Source organism: Solea solea, chromosome 8 (genome assembly GCF_958295425.1).
Source record: "Solea solea chromosome 8, fSolSol10.1, whole genome shotgun sequence".
Lineage (NCBI taxonomy): Eukaryota > Metazoa > Chordata > Actinopteri > Pleuronectiformes > Soleidae > Solea > Solea solea.
The window spans coordinates 1,615,415-1,638,434 of NC_081141.1; the positions used below are offsets into that span (position 1 = coordinate 1,615,415).

Consider the following 23,020-nt stretch of genomic DNA (forward strand, 5'->3'; position numbering starts at 1 on the left):
GTTTGGAACCATGGAGAGAGAGAGACATGGAGAGAGAGACACACACACACAGTGAAAATTTGATGTGATCCTATCTTCTTTTTCATGTGAGACAGGTGAGGAGGCGCCCTCTATTGACATGTGCACACAGTGTAACACCAGGTATACATTAAGTGCAGCATCTTCATTCCTTATTTTCTGCAAATTTGGCAACCACGCCCCCTGTAATGTACTTCTCTCCAAGACACTAACGACCTCTCTAAGCAAGAGTCTAAAGCTTCTTTCTCACTAATATTGTGTTATTTACAGTTCACTGCGTGTTGAAATGGTGTATTAACAAATGAAAACGAAGAAAAACGAAGATTAATTGAGAAAAAAACACTGTCCTTGTACATGAACACCAGATTTTGCGTGTTAATGCTGATTCGCCGGTTTCCTGAAACAGCGCGAGTGACATTACCGTAATAACCACGCGCCGGCTTTGACGTGCAACTTCTCAGCGTCCAGAAACCACTGGAATTTTTCAGATGGCACAAACTGACGCGTAATTACATACATTAATATATGACTTCACTCCAGTATGAGATAAAATATTCATACGAACTAAAATAAATCACTAATTAAAAATAACTATGAACATGGAATATATTTATTCAACATCCGATATGTTGAAATCTGTTCTATTTTTTGGATAAAGCAGCAGTCAAGTTTTGAAGGGAAGTGCGATTCAGGAGGATGACAACATTTATCCTCCCCGTGTGCAGCCCGCAGAATTTATTAGAAGAAGAAATGGTGAAATGTGTCTAATTTCTCACATCGTCTGACTTCTGTCTCCTTCCAGCTCACGTGGAGGATGCAGCCTCGACTGTTGAGACACAGCAGACGTGTCCTCCTTCTTCTTAAATGGTTTTAATGCCTTAAGTTTTCCTCAAATAAAGTCATTCCAAGGATACAAAAAGAAAAAAATGGTATGTTAAAGCGATTATAAAGTAAACACAGACAAACACATGCATGCACAGTATATTAAATGTCTGCCAATAAACACCAAATGTTACACACAGGACCTTTAAGTCTGGATCCGACAGTCACTTCACCTCCGGGGTTGCTTTTCATCTTGATGTACGACTCTGCTTCTTTTTTTTTTGGAAGCAATCGGCAACGTGTGACAAAAGCGAGTAGACAAATTCAGCTTTATTGACAAGAACAGTAGTGCTGATACAAGGCAGGAGCTGGGGGAAGCTCAAAAACAGTGCATAACTCAGATACAAAAAAACCTTTCACTGAATGTGTAGTGTGGATGATAGGAATAAAAAGATAGGTTTAAAAATGACCGCTTTCCCCCCCAATGATCGCCTTACATATATAAATCACTGTTTTGTTTGGATTTTTCACTTTTTAACGTCATATACAGTACAAAACATGCATTCCATGTTTTTTTTTTTTTCTATCAGTCTTACAATGTACACCGATTGCACAAAATCAAAATAAATAAACAAAATTAAAACAATACACAAACTGTATACATCCGTCACAGACGCTACACGCAAGACATACTTGGCTATTCCTAATTCTCCGACACTGAAAAACATCTTTTCAAGCTACCGTTTATTTACACACCAATTAAGAACCGTCCTCGGACTGACGGGCCGTTTTCACAACAGCCTGAGGTAAGCATTAGCACGCGAGACTCAGCTCAATTTTCAAAGAATTTAAAAACGAAATAAATAAAAACATAATGCCATCAATCTTTGAATAAGAACGGTCACAAAAAAATTTAAGTTTTCTTTTCAAAAGAAGCCAATGTTGCAGGTCGTCCCTTCAAAATTTCGTCCACAAAGTGCCAAAATACTGACTGAATGTCTCTTGATCCAATGACTGACATGTTCCACCATTAAATAACCAACAAATGCACCGAATACAATGACAGGGAAAAAAAGAAGAAGAAGGCCAAAGACCCCAGAAGGCAAGGAAAGGGTGAAACGAGCACTCAGTGTTCCCTTTTCTGCTTCCGGCCGACGTCGACCTCGTCCAGCCCGGTGGCCGATCTGGACTGCTGCATCTCCCACAGCTGAGCGTGCGTGCGCGTCGGCTGCTTCTTTAGCTTCTGCAGGTGAAGGTCAATGGGGTCCAGTCCCGGCTCGACGACGGGGACGGGCAGGTAGCCGCCGTCCCTCGGCAGGCACATACACCAGCCGGCGCCGGCCAGGTCCAGCTCGCTGTACTTGAACGCGGCCTTCTTCAGATTGAAGTCCACCATGTCGGCCGACTCGCTCATGTCCACCAGCAGGTTCCAGAAGACGCAGCTCAGGACGATGCCCAGCAGCTGCAGGGGGAGACATGGAGGACACGCAGATGTCGTCAGTGTGTTTTAAAGGTCATCGATCGCTCGCTCACACACTTTTTATTACTCCATAAAATAAAGAAGCTGAGCGACGGATAAAACAAAAGTTACCTGGTGTATGGATAATGACCGGACGTTGCGATCCTTTGCCTTGACCGTCAAAAAAAACAGATGTGCGACTAATTGCTGAGACCTGCGCAGAGGAATTCCTCCACATCGCCAACGAGTGGAAGGTAAGAGGCAAACTAAACACTCGAGGCACCGATAGTGCCCGTAATATGCCGGCAGCTGCCCGGAGACTTACTCTGCATGTCTGACTGATTTTCTAAGGACATTCTCAGGTGGATTTTAACATGTTAACATGTTAACAAGTGTCCTTGTTGCATACATGATGGCAGTCATCCATGTTGAGCCTTTATTTTAACATGACCTGGTTGACACTCTTTGAAATCACACAGTTCTATGTTTAAAAACAAAGACGCAATTCAACAATCTTCAATCGAGTCGGATTGCTCGTTAATTCAGTCGTTAGCAGAAAAGCAAACCTTTAATCGTGATTAATGTAGATTAACAAATACCAAAATGTGAGATTTTAAACATTTTAATGTATTGACAGCCCTAATACTGCCCACGTGCGGAGGGGGGTTGTAATGAAGCTTCAGTGGGATGGTGTGTGTGTGTAAATCAAGCCTTAAAATAGTTGTCACTGTTGTCTCTGTGTGTGTGTGTGTGTGTGTGTGTGTGTGTGTTGCAGATAGACACACTGCACTGCAGGAGGTTGTGCAAACACCTTTAGAACGACACGTGCTTTCACATCAAAAGTCTCTAACAACCAGAAATCCTCACTAGATTTGAGGGGTCAGACTCCATTACAACATTAAAAGCGTTATTTTCAGAATAAAACCCCCCGTTTTTGAAATCATCGATTTGCTTTGATTCTTTTGTTTTTGTAATTGTTTGGATTAATTGCACAACCCTATATAGTATATATTATATACTGTTATTTGTTTTATTATATACTACATAATAAAACAAATCGAAAACTGGCAAATATGAGATATAATTTTAGGTTCATATCATATGAACCTTTTTCTTTTTTCTTGACTGGCCCCCTCCTGAGCCCTCCTGAGCCCTCCTTGAGTTTAACGGCCCTGCTTTACAAAGAATGGTCTGAAAAAGAGAAAATATCCAATCACTATTTCAGTGATTCTCTACCTTTGTCTGTGTTCTCATGAGGTGTTTGCTCAGACAAAACAACAGAAGACTGTTATTATGGGATGTTACCTTCATGCACACTCAGGTTGTTATTGAGACAGAAAAAAAAGAAAAAAGAAAAAGAAGTCCTCGAGCTTCAGAATCAGACGAGGTGTAAAATGGTGGACGTTGTCTCAGTCGGCCGGGAAACTAAGAACACTTAAATTTTAACTAGACCCAAAACTGAATATGATTTTAAACTGGACTATTTGTTCCAGGGCTCATAAGATAAGGTCTTTTTTAAGTATCTGTGATGACTTTTCCTGGTTTTAAAAGCTGTTGCATTATATGTATTACATTGAATACAGGTGTGAAATACACTAACTATTAATTATATATTGATAAAAATCTGAATCCACAAATTATATATATATATATATATATATATATTTTTTTTTTAAAAAAAGGTAATTTTACACTTAATTTTCATTGTTTCTAACACACGTAACTATCCTTCATTAAATAAAGCAGGCATTATCTGAAATTAAAGGTAAGAAGTGTATTTTTAAGATCATGCAATATGGATCACAAAGGATTTATCTTTTATTTTAGTCACTCTCACTCTTTGAGAAGCACAACTTTGATTTAATTTCGATTGTGATATATGCGTCGATGTCAAATGATAAAATAAAATAAAATGACACGGTGTGAAGATTGTTTCCCTGATTTGTTCTTCTCAGCATCGCAGGAAAGCAAAAATATTCAGAGCTGCACATCATGAAGTGAAAAATCATCTCATTTTTCAGGTCTTTATTTCTGCTCGGACTAAATTTCTTGCAGCTTGTGTGAGCCGCAATTTATGGAGGGAACCCGGAGCTCTTTATGCAGTCTTTTTCCCAACAGTGATTACTGTAATTACTCCTCTGTGAGGAGGCCGCGGCAGCTCGGCTATTTGTGATGTGGACGGTTGCAATGAAATATAAAGTAAATAAACTGTCAAGAACTGAGTCAGTGACGCAGCTTTTTTTGGGGGGAAACAATGAGTTTGTGAATTATTTACCATGCAGTTGTTGGGAGATGAATAAAATGTAAAGTAGCCTTGAGAGTCTTTCACAGGAAGTTTACAGTTCAAATATCGGGGCCTCGTTGGAAAGAGGGCACTTCAATTTCAGCGAGTCGGGGCTATGAGTGATAAATTACCTGTGGCAGCCCGATGGCACAGCAGAGAGCGACGGTTATTCCAATGTTGTCACTCATCCAGAGGTTGACTGCATGGATGCAACCTCGCACATGGATCAAATCCTGCAGGGCTTCACGCTGATGGACAGACCGGAGGGAGACAACAAGAGGGAAAGTTTTCAATTCCAAACTCTGAAAAAGTGAAAAAGTGAACCGCCTCAAACTGACAAATGAGGGGGGGAGAAAGAAAAAAAAAAAGAAGCATCTCCACCCGCAATCAAATCAGGCTGCAGAGAACGAGCACGATCACAGAGGAACTGAACTGCTCGAGAGAGAGAAATCATTGTGAGCGCTTACAGGAGAGAGACTGAGTCTGTGACTGCACTCAGGAGAACACTGATTTAATGTCAGGCTTTAGATTTGGAGATGAGGACTCTGCTTCCTTTCACATGATTAAGATCTCCTACAATAAAGCTGCAGTATTATGAATAATACCAAAAAAATACATTTGTTATATTACGATGAAAAAAGTCTTAATATTACAACTTTTTTTAGTCTTTTAGTGACGTAGTTTCATCCACTGCAATTAACTGCAATGCAATATTATCATCTGAATCAATATGCCATAAAGTGTTATAGGACTGCAACGATTAATCAATTATTAATCGACAACTAAATGAATCATTAATCCAATATTAAAATCGGTTAATAATTGGTTTGAATGTTTCCCTATTCCCTTAGTTCATAACTTCATAAAAAGATGTTCCACGTTCCTCATCTCGTCACAGGTTGCAGCTGCTGATCTGAGATTTTGCTTGAATATAAAATAGAACTTTATTATTTGAAATTATTTTTACACAGTAATCTATAACAAAAAGGTCCAGTGTGTACAATTTGGTGATAATTATTATTATTTTAAAAGGTACATTGTGTAGGATTGAGCAATATTTATTGGTGAAGTTGCATGTTAGAGATGAAGATATTTCCCTTCTAAGCATGGAGGAGAAGTGATGGTAGCCTCACTTCTCATTAAAACTCAAACAAGGTCTTTAGTTTGTTCATTTAATACATGGCGGACTGAACACAACAATTCATACACTCAGGGGATTGTATTATTCTAGTTTCTTCCACACTGAACCTTTAATTGGACAGAAATTGAAGATAAAGTAATTATACATACGTTTTGGAAGAGTATAATCACCTAATTGCAGGGTCAGCTCTATTGACACTGTCATTTTGGACCACAGTGAATTTACAGTTAGCCTCAATGGACAAAAACTAAACATCTTTTGAGTTTTGATGCTAACTGAAGCTACATAGGTTTACCAACACATTTGAAAGGGGAAGATAAGGTGACCGATATTAAAGCTACAACATGCAACTTCACCAGTACATGTTTTTACACATTTTACACACCGTTACACCTTTATAGTTATTCTGCATTGCTCAAAACATGTTAGATGTTAGAAGACACTTTCTTTGACACTTTTTTACACGTGACCTTTTCCCAATGCTGGTTTCAGCCAATGGAGTAGTAATAATAATAATAATAATAATAATAATAATAATAATAATAATAGTTATAGTTATAATAATAATAATAATAATAATAATAAAAATAATAATAATAATAATGAAGGCATTGGTCGGCTGAAAGACTTTAAAGTCACTTGAGCACATTAGTGTGAAATACTGTACTTTCCTAAGCAGCATTTATTTCTTTACCTTCAGTAAAGAAGGTACCATTTCCTGTTCAGAAATTGTTATTCCAAACAACTGTAAAGATATGGGTGAGTTTGTTTTTTCTAAAGCTTAAGAGCATGTGAGAGAACAACCATCTGTTATTATTATTGCCAAAGAGTGGAAAGATGTCTAAATACAATCTCTGTTTGCAAACGGGTGAAAGGAATACAATTTAAGATTACACATAGAACGCATAAATCGCCCAGTTGTAGACAGCATTCCAACCATAATCTCCTCACACATGTGCCTTAAATGCAAGACAGAACCAGATACCCTGACTTTGTCCATGGCCATGTTGTAAATTGCAAAGATACTGGTCTAAAGTGCGGCCTGAAATTGAAAGAAAATTAGGTTAGGAACTAGAGATGGACCCAATATCTCTCCTCCTATAAGACTCCCAAGCAGATATGCATTATGGGAAAAAACAACAACAAGAGACTGTGCAGTATTCTCACTGTTGCTGCAAGGAAAAGTATCCTATTATAGTGGATCAAAAATAAGGCACCAATTCTAAAAGGCTGGCAGAGAATTAGGTTTGTGTCTTCTTCTTCTTCTGACTGCCTCTATCCTGCCTCTATCTCACCCTATCACTCGTGTGCAGGAAGGGCATCCGGCGTCAAATCTTTGCAAAATCAGCATGTGGAAAAAAAAAAAAAACAACAAATCAATTTTATCTGTTCATTTTATTGTTAAATATTTGCATGAAGGACAGAGCGCAGCTTCACACTGAAGAGACCTGGCATTTCCTTTATTACTGTAATAAACAAAACTGGGTCAGGACCAAAGTGGACTGGACCATTGTGTTTCAACGAGAGGTTTGTCTTATACTATATATTATCACGTGTGTATGTAATGCATAAACCTTTCATAGCTAGATGATATTTGCTGAGATGAAATAGTAGAACGAACATGTCACGCTCTGCATCTGGTTCTATGTCATTTTCTTTGGTGAGAGAAAGATCTTAGAATTTTAATTTCTCAGGCACCATGTCATTCGCTCTCTCTTGTTTAACGTTACTCGCTCATTGTTCTGCATGGAATCTCACATCAACAAGGGAGAGAGGCTCCACTATGGCTCGACAGTTCTCATATTTAGGTAAAAGTGAATAAAATATTTATAGAAAACCATAAGTATAATCCAATCCAAGTAAATGGAGAAAACTTTTATGCTGTAACTCATTCTGATGTTAAAAGTGACTCATGGTGTAATGGTGATCGAAAATGTCAGCACACATGTTCATATTGGTCCAAAATGAACTATAAGCCTTATTATTCCCTTTGCTCTGGGACACACTCTTTGTTGAAGAATAATGACGCGATTTATGGCACAAAGAAACAGCATTTCCCATTCCATTACCAAAAACAATAAAGAGAATAGCTTTCTCCGGGCATCTATCTCCAGTGATGGAAATGACAGAAGAAGGAAGTGACAAGACTGGCAAAAACAACTCCATCTCAACAGGGAAACAAGTATCCTGTGCTCCTCCATACTGTCGGAGGTTTAAACGCAGGCAAAAAAAAGGGGGAGAGATGGATGTGAGTAAAAACAACTTGTGCTGCTTTTACTCGTCTGTGCAAAGCAACAACATTAATCAAGGTGTGGTATTACAATGCAATACACTGTGCGACAATAGCTTTGGCCAGTTTGCACGCTGACTATATTTTAACTTCTACTTGGCACTATACTATATACACATCTCCAAACAGTGTAGATGACTTTCTAAGGAAAAATACCTGCAGTGACCAAACAATACACCCAAAACTGCTTAGCTAAAGATGAACAACCTGTTTAGACCTCTCATCTTTGCAATGGGAGTTTGTCCACATTGAGCAGAAGTTGCTCCTCTTACCTCTTTCATCAGAGTCTGGTAACCACAAAGAGTGTTGATGACCTCTCCCAACTGTGGAGAAGATTACAGAGATCAAGAGTTAGCGATGAGGGTTTTAACTGGGTACAGGGTATAATATTTGATACTTTTATTTCTTTATTCATAGAGCACCTCTCAAACATACAACGCAGATCAAAGTGCTTTACAATACAACATTTACAACAAGCAATGGGGAAAAATACAAACAACACTGTAACACAATGCAGGATTCACTCTCTGGTTCCCCCTACAGCTGGTAAACTGTATCATTTGTTGCTAAGGTTGTAAAATACGTATAAATTTGTTGATCAGCGAACAATGCTAGTAAACTCTGAAGCAGGACTTCTCACGTACAAACAGCCATGTCATCAGACCAGATACAGTATATTATAGCATTTTATACAAATAGGATTACATTGTTTTATTTTTTGTGACGTATACCGTAATGTAGAAGGTTCTTTTTGTGGCACAGACCTGAAACCAGACGTTCTATAGTGCCAATAGTAAGGCAGAATGAGAGAGGAAAACATGGCCTATATCACCCAAATGCTTGGTTTTAGATGTTTTTTTAAGACAACAACAGAACAACAGAACAATTTTGGCCCATAGTGGCTGTGTAAAACCAGTGGAGGGTTTTGTGGGCTATAGTACTTTGGGAAATGAAGGTGACGGCTCTCACATGTGGGTGTACCCGTCTGCTGCCAGACAGAGCGTGAACTTCAACATTTAGAAAATGGTTTCAGCCCCGACAGGTAGGAACTGATAACAGCAGAAACCTAGCCATGGTTCACCTTCGGTTTTCTCATCAGCTCCCCCATCTCATACGTGCGTGTGTGCATGCATATACAGTATGTGTGTGTGTGTTTAACACCTTTTCTGGCATAAACACTGACTTTATCAGGACCAGTAATCCTCATGAAGACAAACCCTGGCCCAAATGTGGCAGAACCTCATTCCTGAGCAACTGATTAAGTTTAGGGCCAATATTTGAATTGCACTTAAGTTAAGGTTAGGGTAATGGTTAATGTTAGCGACGTGTGTGTGTGTGTGTGTGTTCATGTGTGTGTGAGGGAGAGAGCAGCAGATGATTGGGTGGTTAATTTCTCAGTATCTGTGCTTTGAGCTGAGGGACAGGAGAGAATAAGTACTGGGCAACAAACAAAACATTTCATTTAAAGAAATAATTTGCTGGTTGATGCACTTTGCAACAAAATTTACATTGGAATGCTGAAAAGGGATCTGAAGTTTCTGAGCTGAAAATCTGAAATGGAACTCAGTTTACAGGACAGTGTAACTGTGTGTTTTTTAAATGCACAACTCAAAATCATGTGATGCATTGTCACGATAATCAATCAGCATCAGGATTTTACTAGAGCTGCAACTCACAATTACCTTTATTAATGATAATCTGTCAGCCAGGGACAGGGGTTGCAAACTAGCAAATTGCTACATACTCTTTGTGCAGTACATCAGACGCACTTTATGTCCACTATGTCTCACTGCATTGACCCTGATAAATAAAAGGTGGATTGATTGATTGTTTGGTCCATAAAATGCAAGAAAATGTTGAAAAACGGTGTTTCTGAAAGCAGAAAAATGTCATGTCAGTGCTCACAGATATTCGACATGTTTATGCGATTAGTTATAGAATATAGATTTACACGTATATTGGTTGCTTTTCTCATATCTAGGCAATGCATTAACAATATTTAGAGCTGTAGGTAAAAATTTACGGCTGTAAACTGCTATAGGGTGGAAACTCACACTGGGTGAGGCGATAGACTAGTGTTTTTTTCTTCCAGTCTTCTTCAAGTTCAGCACCATGGACAGCGCAAAGCCACTCTGTTTTGTTCCAGCTGCTGTCCTGAACACAAGCCATCCCATGATTAAATGGGACAAATAAACTTGATTTATTGCTTGATAGCATGGGTTATAAGATGAGGGTGACTCATGTGATAAGGCTCAGCAGCAGCAGCAGCAGCAGCAGCAGAAGCAGCAGCAGCGTTAAGTACCTGAGCTCTGTGCAGGCTGCGTGGAAAAAATATTTCTTGACAAACAAATGTTTTAAGATTATATGAATAATTATGATATGAATAATTAATAACATGATTTGAAGGGAAATATGTCTCTAAGTAAAGTGGCTGATAGAAGGATGCATTTTGTGCACACAAGCAGGGGCTGATTAAGAGGCACATGATGTATGGGAGGTACACCTTGCTTATGCCTGTGTGTGTATTCAGATGTTTCTGACTCAGTATGGGAGCAAATGATATGATGATAGTCTTGAGACATAAATATCACTAGGTGCAGTTTAGGAAAAAGCCACTGGTTGGCAGCAGAGGTCAAATGGCATGAGCAGCAGTGCATGTGTAAACTGCCCTCGCTGTTAAAGTATAACAAAGCTGCAGTTGTAGTCACTGGTGTATTAACAAATTAAAAACTCTGCATCTAAAATGTGACATGCCAGTACAAATCAAATCTACTGGGTGCTGAATGCATCCTAATTATGACCAACTGAGCAACCAATCCTCCACTAATTTCCTCCACTGTATTGTGTGTCTAAGCAGTTCCCCCCATGAAAAGGAGTAAATCAATCTCTAGTCCTCACAATACTGCTGTACAAAAAACTGCATTTCTGTTCTATTTTGCTACCAATGACATGAAAGTTACAGCTAAATTACTAATTCATAATCCCAATATAAGAAATGACTTCTTTGTGGGCACTTTATAAGACTGTGGAAGACAAATAAATACACAAACACAATAGTAGACCGCATTATGAGTGGGATACACATTTTCCCAATGTGCTTTCAGATAGGACGGTTCATATGGGCAATTAGTAATAATTTTAATAATTACGGTGATAAAATGTCAGATTATTAGAGATACATTTTACTCGAGCGAAAGTTGTAGAAACCAGTTACTTGTGGGTTTAAAAGTTCTTCATGTATTTCTGCATACATGCATGTATGTATGTATGTAAAGTTAGTTAGTTAGTGCTGGGCAGTATGAACAAACATTTATATCATGGTATTTTTTCAAATTATCAACAGTTTGTTGGTATACAACGGTATTTTTTTATGCACGAGCATGAAGGATTCCTCTAGGTGGTTAATGCGTTTTCCGACTCGCACTCTCTCTCTGCAGGTGGGAGTGTGCTCACCTGTGTGCACATCGGGGTGGAACTCGAGAGCAGAATGTTTGACCATGCAGAGAGAGAAATGACATGCTGTTGTACAAATAAGACACATAACATACGGCGATTTAGTTTGTTGAATAAAAGTTTAAGTTATAGCACTGTTCTGTAGGAAAGGTAAATGTTTTCTGTTGTGACCTGGCTCTTCATAGAAAATAAAATGAAATAAAATTCACTTGACCATCAAGTACCCTAATACAATGGTAGGGGAAACACTGAAATGTTTTGGTTTACACCAGGACTCGGAGTGGCTTCTCACTGGCAAGTTATGACCACAATAGCTTTCTCTTGGAGCCAACCTTGAAACTGGCTCACTGTGTACAACATCGTGTTCTCCTTACTGCTTGACTGGTATTGGTTACAATAAATAAGATTTAATGCTGCCTTATGAATTTCCCTCATAGGTATAGATATGAACCTTTTATTATACTGATAATGAAGATTATATTGTTAAATATACTAGTGAATTATTGCCTAGTACTAGTTTCAAGCCGTCCTAAATACAGTTGAATCTGTGAGTTGTTCATCACTCATTTTAATATAGTATTTGGAATAACTCAGTGTGAGCATGAACCAGACTGTGTCTGCGTGTTCTAGGTATTACTCATGTTGTGGGAACATAAATCAAAACATCCATGAAAGTGCAGGATTTATTCACAACACAGAGAACAAAGTGCATAAAGTCTATATATGGACGTGGGCGGGGCATTTCTTATAGCTCCGTAGCTTTCTGCACCAGTATCCTGCTGTTCATCCGTGAGGACACATCAAGCAGCAACCCAGAGTCTAACTGTTTACTTTAGAGCGCCTTAATTTATGAATTAAAATATCGTGTTTGTGTGTGTCTGTGTGTGTAACCAGCACTGACCTTGTGGCGAACACAACAGGTGTATGGAACCCCGCAGGCCAGTGGACCAGTACCATTGCAGAAATGGTACTGGTTGACTCCCCAGTCTTTATAGTCATCCCCTCCACAGCATGAAAACTAGCAGGGGAGGAGAAGATTCAGTGATGGAACAGTGAACATGCTTAAAAACACAAAGACTCAGCAAAGCAACAAAACAACAAGCTTTCAGAGGTCTTAACATAAAATCACCACTATCCACACCTTCGTTTCAGCCTCGACAGACTCTTTTACTGTCTTTGTGTGCACCCAATTCCTGCTCAATACCAGTCTAAGTGGTGCTGTCTGCAGCTATTCATGTGACACCAACAGCTGACTGGCAATCAATTAAAAGCATGTCATATCTAAGTGTTTCAGAAAGAACATTCAATCAAGTGTCCAAGATCTTTAGACCCTTCTTAAATAATGGAGGACACCTATCTCTGCAGCTGCCAGCCATTTTATCAAGCACATGATAGAAGACACTGTTACATGCGGTGAATGAAAAGAAGCGACGCAGACAAGCACAGAGACAACGGCCTTAGTTAATATTTGCGGTTGAGAAACAAGAGCTTGTCAAAAATGTAATCATCACTTATTTGACGTTTAATAAATCAAAACAATGAACTGGTACAGTATGTATTTATTGTTTCATTGCATCGAAACATTAGAGAGAAAAAGAAAATATTTTCTTAATACAAAACTCGTCATCCTTCCTCCTTGGAGGCTGCCACAACTAACCTACACTGTCTCTACAGCTCAACACAGTTCATTCACACTCCACCTTTTACCTCTTTTTGTCCTAAAACTAAAGCAAAACAATGTGTCATCAGTCCTGTCTCATTAAAAGAACCCCTTTTTAATGCAGTGATCTCACTGTGGCTCCATCTTAAGTCATCTTGACAAATCAGGAAGTTCATTCATTAGAGAAACTGCCAAAGCTTTACACACAGTCTTCAGTTTTAAGGGACAGTTTTTTGTGTTGATAATGATTAAGTGATAGAACAGCAAAAGCACAGCCACTGGGAGAACAGTTAACAGGGCTGCAACAAAGGCAATGGATTATTTTATCATGTTTATCAGAAAATGTTGAAAAATACTGATCAGTGTTTCCCAAACTTTAAAATAATTATGCTCTCAAAAGCCTGGTTTTATCCACAAACCCAAATTAGTCATGTTGTCTTTGTTTATACAGCAGAACGAAAACAGATAATATTCACATTTAAGAAGCTGAAACATTTTAATCCATCTTGTTTTAATTATAACAAATCTAAAATTATTATGTGAAATAGTTGATTAAGCTAAAAGCATTTGATCATCTTTTTCTTATTATTCATTTTAGTCACTATTACAGTCATCAATGAATATTTATTGCAATAATCCTGTTTAGGGGGCTAGATGTACAAAGGACCCTGTTCAGTCCTGGTATTAATAAATCCATCCAGAGTAATCTGATTCAGGTGGACAGCTCTAGGTACAGGACTGAAGACTCCCCATCTGTACTGACTGTGTCCTCAGATCCGATCACAAAAATCATGATCGTAGGTGGTTTGAGGACGCATGTGTTCACATCACTGTACGTTTACACTAACCAGCATTCATACGATCCTTTGTAGCCACAGCCACAATATTATCTCTGATGGTCACACTTTCTTTTTTATAGTGTGTCTATAAAAAAGCTGGAATCTTATTTAATGCAACATTACTGATGCCAGCAGTCGACCCAGAATGTAAGCTGTGGTGCAAAATGACCAGCTCTGTGCTGAGCGACCTGTGTTAAAATTCAGGATAAAAACCAACCGACTAGAAAAAGTAATAAACGTAAATTATATGAATAATGAATACAATGAATCCTTGTGAGGGTATTTGGGTTCAAACAACCTCTTACTGGAGGACGACATCTGTTTATCCCTCATCAATTTATTATCACAATATCACATCATATCCTTATTTCAAAATCCCTGTATGAAAAAGGTAAATATAGGTCCTCATTTCTGGTTTGCACAAATATTTAAGATAAAATGTCCATATAAAATATCCAAAATACCTTTTGTTGCACGTAGTCCAAGATGTTTTTGAAGTCAAGATCATCATAGTAGTGTTTAATTCCTTCCCGGATGCTGCTCTGAAACAAGGCGACGGTCTGAAAACATCAGCAAAACAAAGAGGGAAAAGTGGCCACAGTTAGGAGAACATACAAAAAAAGACACCTAACAGAAAGAACACAGACATGTGTGACCGCACGGTATCATTAGAGGTAATGTAGAGGAAAGAGCGACTCAAAGACACTTTACCTTCTTTTCAAAGATGAGAGCCGCTGTGAGTGCGATGGCCTGCAGGATCAGCAAGACACAGAGAACACAGAGGAACTGTAGAGAGAGAGAAGACAAAGAGTCTTAAGTCTCGCAGAATGTTATTAGAGCAGGTGCACCAACACAAACACACACGGGAAAGATGTCAAAGGTAATTAATAAATTCTTCTTTTGTGGGTCTTTTTGTGGGGTTTTGGTGCCTGGTCCAAGAGCACGAGGCAGGATGCATCCTGAACAGGCTGCCAGTCAATCACAGCACCAACACAAAGACAGACAACCAATCTTCACACCTACAGACTAGAGCTGGGTTCAAAAACTTGATTTTCTGATTCATTTTTATCTTCATTGAATCATATCGATTCAAAAATCCTTAGATCAATCTTTTTCCTGTATTCTGGGATGCACCGATACCAGTTGTTTTATGACTGAGTAAAAGTATGATTACTTAAATCTGAGTATTTAATAATACCATTACTGCAAAAATGAAAATATTTTATTTGCCTCACTTTGACAGAGAACAAAATACAACATTAGGTTAGCACAGGTTACAGTCTGCTCTACTTTTGTCAAATTCACTTATCTAAAAGTATTTCCAAAGTGCTGACATTGCAACATATCATTTTATTGCTGCACACCTGCTCAGCTCGTAAAAAGATATCAGGTCCAGCAGTATCGGAGTAGTTTTGTGAATACAAATGCGAGTCCACTAGGGCAGCATAATCCATCACTACCATGTGTATCGGTGCATCCCTCATCCCGTTTGTTACTTTGGAAACTATGGTGTAGAACCAGAACTATCTCCACAGTGTGCCTGGAAAGCAATGAAAATCATCTCTCCTGACAAAGTCACCTCACAGGGAAATGTGTTAGTTACCACCTTGCCAAATTTGAATGACACACGCTCCAGTGGGGACGAAAGCGATCCAATCCACTTTATTTATAGAGCACATTTAAAAACAACACAGTTGCCCAAAGTGCTGTACAATAACAGTACAATTACATAAAACACAGGCAAAAAAAATACATAAATAAATAAAAATATATGTAAAAAAATTATAAAAATAAGTGAAAAACACAACATCTCACACTCACAAGGCTATAAAAACAGAGAAAACAACAGTTCTGCACAATACCAACAAAGGAGAAGAAGTGCATCTTAAGATGAACATCATCTGGTTTCCATGTTTGTACAGAATTTACATATATACTCATTAATCAAGTGGTTTGGTACCTGAGAGTTTATTAGCGTAATTTCCACCAATTCGGTTGCATTTTAACAACATACTGTGCACAAACACAGAACTGGTTTAGCTATAGTCCTGCTCTCTGTCTCCCTCCTTCTCTATCAGTGGTACTGCAGCCTCACAGCAGGAGCCTGCTCTTCCTTCCGTTCTTCTTCTTGACTTCCTTTCCTCATGAGTTTTACATAAAATACCTGGTTTACCTGCTCTGGTGAGGTTCCAAGCGAGCTGAGCCGATACTAAAATATGACGTCAACAGTAGAGCTGAAACAATTATTTGATTAATCGATTACTAATCGATTACTAATCGATTACTAAATTAATCGTCTGATTACCAATCGGAGTAGAGTTGAGTCCAGTAGAGCCAAATAATGCTAGAACTGTATAATGGAAAAGTGCCATAATGGAAACCACAACACATTTCAGATTAATACTTTTAGCAGAAGCTGAATATTAGTTTATCAGGTATACCTATACCTGATACTGCATACTGAGGGTAAACTAAAGTATGTAAAACAAATCCGCAAAACCTACCATGTGTAGCAGGGTCTTGTTGTCCCTCAGGGATCCCACCATGCCCACCACGGACACGGTGAACATCACCAGGCCCAGCAGGATGAGCACCACAGCAGGAGCCAGGAAAAGGCCCTCCAGGGTTCGGTTCTTCTGCCTTTCCACCTCAGCATACACCCCCACACACAGCACACAGAGACCCATCAGCTGGAGGAAGGGAGGGAGGGAGGGAGAGGGAGGGAGGGAGAGGGAGGGAGAGAGAGAGAGAGAGCGGGGGAGAGAGAGGAAAGAAGGTTTGTCAACATAGAGCTTGCCAATCCTCAGTATGGAAAACAAATAATGATGCATTTAGATATAAATATTTACTATTTACTATATGTGAAGAGACTGAGACATTAGGGTGTTAACCGAAGTGCCGCGCAGTTACTTTAATAAATATTATATAGAATATTGGTTTAGACCACTTTTTTGTTTCAATTAAATAGGTAGCAGGTACCTATTTGATTGAATTATGAATAAAAGGTGTAATGGTCGGGTATGCATATTTATGTCGATCTGTATGATAAAGAATGTCATTTACCGTACTGCACATAAATGGTTTGGTGTAAGGCTAACAGAATGGAACGTGACAGCACAAATACATGTACCATCAGACTATGATTTTAAAAGGGATGTGGTGTGTTTTGTGCCTAACCTTCAAATTCAAATGAATGTTACATTCAAACCGCTGTCAAATCTGACCACCACAGACCACACTGCCACCATTTTTCAGTCCATCTCAAATGAGTGTGGGCCCAAAGCACTTGGCAGTGTTTCTGTACACAACTGACGGACCTTGCACTGAAACAAAGTCATATTTGAGCGGACGGTCAATTCTGCCTCAAATTTTTGGCACAAAATGGTGAGTCATGACACATCCTTGGTTGCAAAGACAAAGCCTTTGGCAGATGCTCTTTCATAATTACAATTTTCATACCCTCACCCTATCATCAGTTAACCTAAAAGCGGAATCTTCCAAAACAGCATCACTTGTGTAACCTTTTCAGTCTTGGAAAATGCCTCAACTTGTGTGTTGCTTTTATCCTGTTTATTAACTATCGTCTTCGTCGATCGTTTAACGCCTCCAATAAACTTTAGTCTCTGTGGATTTACGTCACAGTGGCATTCAAGTCACTTCCCGATGTGGTTTGAAATTTGAGCGTTGGAAAAAATCAAGGCCTATAGAATGTGGATAAAAATCAAACTTGGGCGACTGTCTAAACATGGCCTATGTGGCATATCGAACCATGGTAATTCATATCTTTAATATGTCTTATACTACAATACATAGTAGTTAATTTTTCCCCATGGTATCTCCTGTGGAAATGCGTCATCATGTTTAAATGTATTCACATCCATTTAATCTTGATTAACGCAAAGTCAAATCGTAATAGTGATATTTATCAAACAAAAAAAGCACATTCAGACATTTTCTCTAAATTGCTCAGCCCTTGTGTTTTGGTAATTACTTGAAATTCCTTCAGGGGCAACGTGAGTTACACAAAGGAGCTTTAATTATTGGATGTGGATGGTGAGACTCTGCGGTAACTTAAGCCTTAGCAGCAAAATTGGTTTGATGCACCAATTTCAAATGGCTGGGACTGATGTTTTTTATTTATTTACAAAAAAAAAGTCAATACATGACGACCCACTGAAATACAGACTACTGGTATCCTTTGTGGACGAGAAGTGGACGTGGGCCAGGATAAGGCCTTTGCCTGCATAAACTGTGACCATATCCACTTAATGTAATTATGTAATGATGCAGATCTTTTACTGAGAGCTGAAACAACAATTCAACCTTTTTTTCCAGAAAGAAACATATCCCTGGAATATAATAGGCATCAGTAGGCTTATGAAGTGAATTAAAATGGAAATTCTAAAAAAAAAAGTACAATTACGTTTTTGGGATGCAGCACCTCGCTCGTGATCGCAGGTTTTCAGCAGTGCTGTCGCTAAATACACCAGACTTCTCTGTTAAATATTTAGATTTAAGTCATTTCTGTGCTAAATGTCGGAAATTAATGCAAGTTTTCAGGATTTTTAAGTCTTTTTAAGTGATGTACAGTTCGGCATTGTTGGGTTTCTTGATGACACTTTGACCAATTAGTGGCCAGCAGTATCGGCTCAGCTCGCTTGGAACCTCACCAGAGCAGGTACTAAAAAAAGTACCAGGTACTATCGCAAATGGAAAAGCAAAAAAAAAGAAAACATGCCGAGGTGAGTCGAGTCGTGCCAGGACCATGAAGTGGAAAAGCGGCATAAGTTTACCTCTCCTGCATCTAACTGCTCAGTGCGCTGAATCACAGTGCTTCCCAGTAAATCACTGTCACTATGTATATTATATTAAAAATTATTACAAAGGGTAACAAAGTCAAGCCCATCATTCACATGGAAAACAATGAAAAAAAATACCTTTAGAGCACAAAGGTTTCCACAAACAGGTTTCCACAAACCTAATTTAATCAATTCAAGTGCAACAAAAAAAGAAGAATTAAACAGTGTTTTCCTCCCTCCAATTTTCTCCAATCCATAAGAGGGGCAATCTAGCTCAAGACTTAGGGTCCTATTTAGTGCCCAGAACCTCGATAAAGCCCTGACAAATGCATGTGGCTTTGTTCCAGCTTCCAATGTCATCCTGTCTGCCTTCACTACTGCAGTAACACAGATAATGGCCAGAGCGTATACATGTAAATACTGATACCACCCTGAAAAACACAATTAAAAGAGAAGTGGAGTGAAAGAACTGTTTGGCGGGCATCTGATATTTATAGAGAGCTGTGGATGACACAAAATCCAAATTTGTAAATATTTTTTTCTCTGCATTACACACAGCCAACATCTGAAGATAAGATCAGGAACCTGGTAGATTGTATGAAAGAGTTGTCCTATCATGGGGTGGATATGGATCAGTAGGCAGAACGGGTAGTTTTCTGACAAGAAGGTTGACAGTTTGATCTCTGGCTCATCTAGTGTGCATGTCTAACCTTGTTTACACTCACACAAGGCATCATCATGACACAAACATCCAGAGACGGGACAAACCCTATGGTCAGCCACAGAGGCAATTACGGTCAGCATACAACGCACATCAACATGCTTCAAACAGCGTGGTGGTACACAAAGAAACTCTCTGGATTAAAGGGAAGTCAAACAATTTATGTGGGGCTAGGCGATCACGTCACATGCACATTCTTGCCAAATGCACTGAAGCAAGTATTAACTTAAAGCTGGATGGAGTGTGTAACTTTTAGTTGTAAGTTTTGTTGCCTCTATTTATTCTCCATGAACACAAACAATGCAACATCAATTGTATGCTGCTTCCCTCATCTGAACACAGCCTCTGTCAAGCAATACTACGACTGAGAGAGTATTTGTGTGTATACAGTGGGTGACAGGGCAGGGGTGGATCTTGGGGAAAAGAACAATTTGCCCAATGAAACTGCTCAAAAAACATTTTTTTTAGCATTATAATTAGCAAAACAGTTTACAGTCGTCTAACTCAACCATTACATTATGTTGTTATTGTCTAAATGCGAATGGCAAAGCTGTAGTGTAGCACTTTGAGTTGTCATCATGATAACCAGAAAAAACCTGTATAAACACAGATCAATTACCTTCGACTTCCATGTATAAGAGCAAAATATTGTTTGATACAGACTTCAGAGAAGATCAAGTTACACATTAAAAAGAAATTCAAGAAAAATACGACTCCTAATAAAACTGGATCCAAAACCTGTACAAAGAGCACTCGGGGAATGCAAACCTCTGTCAAAATCTAATAATTTCTTTCTTGGGCCATATCCTATATTGCCAGAGAATTGAATCAAATTCCATTTCAACTTTAAGTAGCACGCTGCTCACAAAGAGACAGATCTGAAAAACACATATATTGAAAACTCAAACTAATTCCAGGCAATGTGAACTGTCAACTGTCTATAATGTCAACCAAACAGAAAATATTAACCATTTAATTTACCCTAATTTATTGAGCTTCCAAAGTACCTAGTTGTACAAATAAATAAATTAATAACTTAATACATAATAACTTTTGTTTTAGTAATGATTAACTAATTGTATTTATTATAATTAATTAATTAAATGATCAGCATGAATTCATTTAATCACCATTAAAAGGAGCTGTGTACCGTGCTTCGTATTTTCTGTCGGCCAGCCTATAAATCGCAGCCATCATCCCTTTAACTGGATCCAACGCCCTGCACCACCGTGCTGATTGTGATTGTTAGACTGACATCGCAGCGTATTGTCTCAGAATGCGATTCTGTTGTTAGAATGCCCACAATTGTTGTGTCATGATGAAAGCGAATATTTTCAGTATACGTGGTGTCTGGGTTGGTTGTGTTTATCTTGTTAGCTTAGCAGTCAGGAGCTAGCTAACACCTAGAGAATTCCACACCAAATCACATTTAAGATGTTGCACACAAATGATCACGTTGCTATAAAATAACACACACAAAGTTTTAATCGTGACATATGACTTGTTTCTAAACACTTACAGCATTGCGGTATATACGGCATGTAGTATAGCTAAATTGTGATTATTCATTTGAATAAAACAACAGATTTATGCCGTCTCACATTATAATGTGTTGAGGTGGAACTTCGCTGGAGTTCAAGGCAAGTCACTGAATATATTTTGAAATTGTAATCAAACGCGACAATTTGCGGGTGTGACTTGTATGCCGAATTGTGCGGTCAGTCGTGCAGATTTGATATATACCTGCACTTGTTTGTTACGATATGTCAGTTTAGCTAAGGCAAGCAGTACATTTAAACGTATTTGTTTTTTGAATGTAGTTTGGGGAGCTGTCATGTCGGTGCTATTGGGTGGTGACACCGATTGCAAACGTACTAGGACACACACAGTGCTAATGTCCACGTATGGACCAGGAACTCACCGAGAAGACCATTGAGTAGATGTTCAGGGTGAATTTGATGAAGTAGTAGAAGTGGTTTGTTTTCCTTAATTCAGAGTACGGCGGCATTGTGTCAATGAATCTAGCTAACAAGCTAGCTAGCTAGCTATATATTCCGTTTGGTTCAGGCGAAATTAAAACAATGTAGAGGAATAAAAAAAATCTCCATGTAATAAAAAACGCTTTCAAGAGAGTGAACCAAACTTTGAATATACCCCAGCTCTCATTTCTCACATAGTACTGTGCGTAGCAACCGAAACATAACCACTTCCGTGCTTCTTATGGCACAAACACCGGCCAGAGCACGCTTTGTTTTGACTCCATTCTTAAAGGGGCAGTGCACTCAACCTCAGTCTTAATTGGATTTAGCTGTCACTGAGTTCTCTTGTACTGTATTAATTAGTTTTTATTGTATAAGAATAATATAACCCAACATTTCCATTAAACCACAGCATGTGTTATGCCCATTAGAAAAAATGCTTAGTATTATACAACCCTAACCCTAGCATAACAGGTGGAAAAGTTGGGTAGATAGAGATTAAAAAAAGAAAGAAAAAGAAGCCCAAATTGTAACTGTTGGTCTTTTCATAATTTTCATAATGTACTTGTTGCCTTTCCATAATTTTTTCCATCCAGTGTCGTCATTCTACTCTGACCACAGGCACAACGGTGAGAGTGAATGGTTGTTTGTGTCTGTATATTAGCCCTGTGGAGGACTGGCGACTGGTTGTGTGAAATACTCACCAACAGCCATGCATTTCGTCCTCATTCTGATGCTCAGTTTGAACTTCAGCAGGTTGCTTTGATCATGTCTACGTGCCCAAAATGAATTGAGTTACTGCCATATGTGACCAGCTGATGAGGTATTTGTATAAACAAGCAGTTGAACAAGATCTCACTATAGAAGCTGAATGGAACTATATATAAAAACATTCAAATGTGTACATAAAAATGACTTTGAGAGAGTTCATCTCATCTCAGCTCTTGCTTCAACTTGCATCACTTGTCTCTGCTGCTTGTTGGATATTTTTGGCCTGCTTATGACATGACTTATGCCCTGACAAATAGGTTTACACTCAGACCATGTGTTAGATTAACTGTGTGTTTCATCCTCGGACATGTTTGTGTTCTTGTTTGTTATTGGCGGTGCGTGAAGTTCAAACTAAGGACCAGTTCTCCCCTTATCCATATGAGGCATGTATGTCTGTCAGTATTACTAAATCATTAAATACTAATTGTGAAAATCTTCAGTAAATAAAAGATATTTATTTAAATAATGAGCCAATACTTGTTCTATTCTAGACACTTGGATCAAACACTAGACTCTTGTGAGAACAGTCGGATGTATTGTTATTATTCTGGGCTGTAATAAATGAATTGGACAGATAACCTAAACGTGCCACATTTTAAGAACCATGGACTTAGTGCTGTTATTCGTGCTGTTATAGTGCCAATTCCTGTTCATTTGCTCGTGTAAACAGCTGTTTACACATTTCAGGTGACCTGCAAACTCAACTGATCCCATCCATCATTAGGTCACATATAATCAATAAGTTGAGTCCTTGAACCAGTGATGTCCTCTGTCTTAGCTACAC

The 23,020-nt window shown here is 38.6% G+C and overlaps 1 protein-coding gene across 1 annotated transcript; it reads right to left on the reverse strand.

The window, feature by feature from the left end:
• Positions 1-1,152: 1,152 nt before the first annotated feature.
• Positions 1,153-21,733, reverse strand: zgc:110329 (uncharacterized protein LOC550500 homolog). Its single transcript, XM_058637206.1, has 8 exons — positions 21,408-21,733; positions 16,471-16,656; positions 14,678-14,752; positions 14,431-14,526; positions 12,369-12,485; positions 8,287-8,337; positions 4,715-4,831; positions 1,153-2,302 (listed from the first exon to the last, which is right to left on the reverse strand). The coding sequence occupies exons 1-8, from the start codon at positions 21,492-21,494 to the stop codon at positions 1,967-1,969; spliced, it is 1,065 nt and encodes a 354-aa protein (XP_058493189.1). The 5' UTR covers positions 21,495-21,733; the 3' UTR covers positions 1,153-1,966.
• Positions 21,734-23,020: the final 1,287 nt, after the last annotated feature.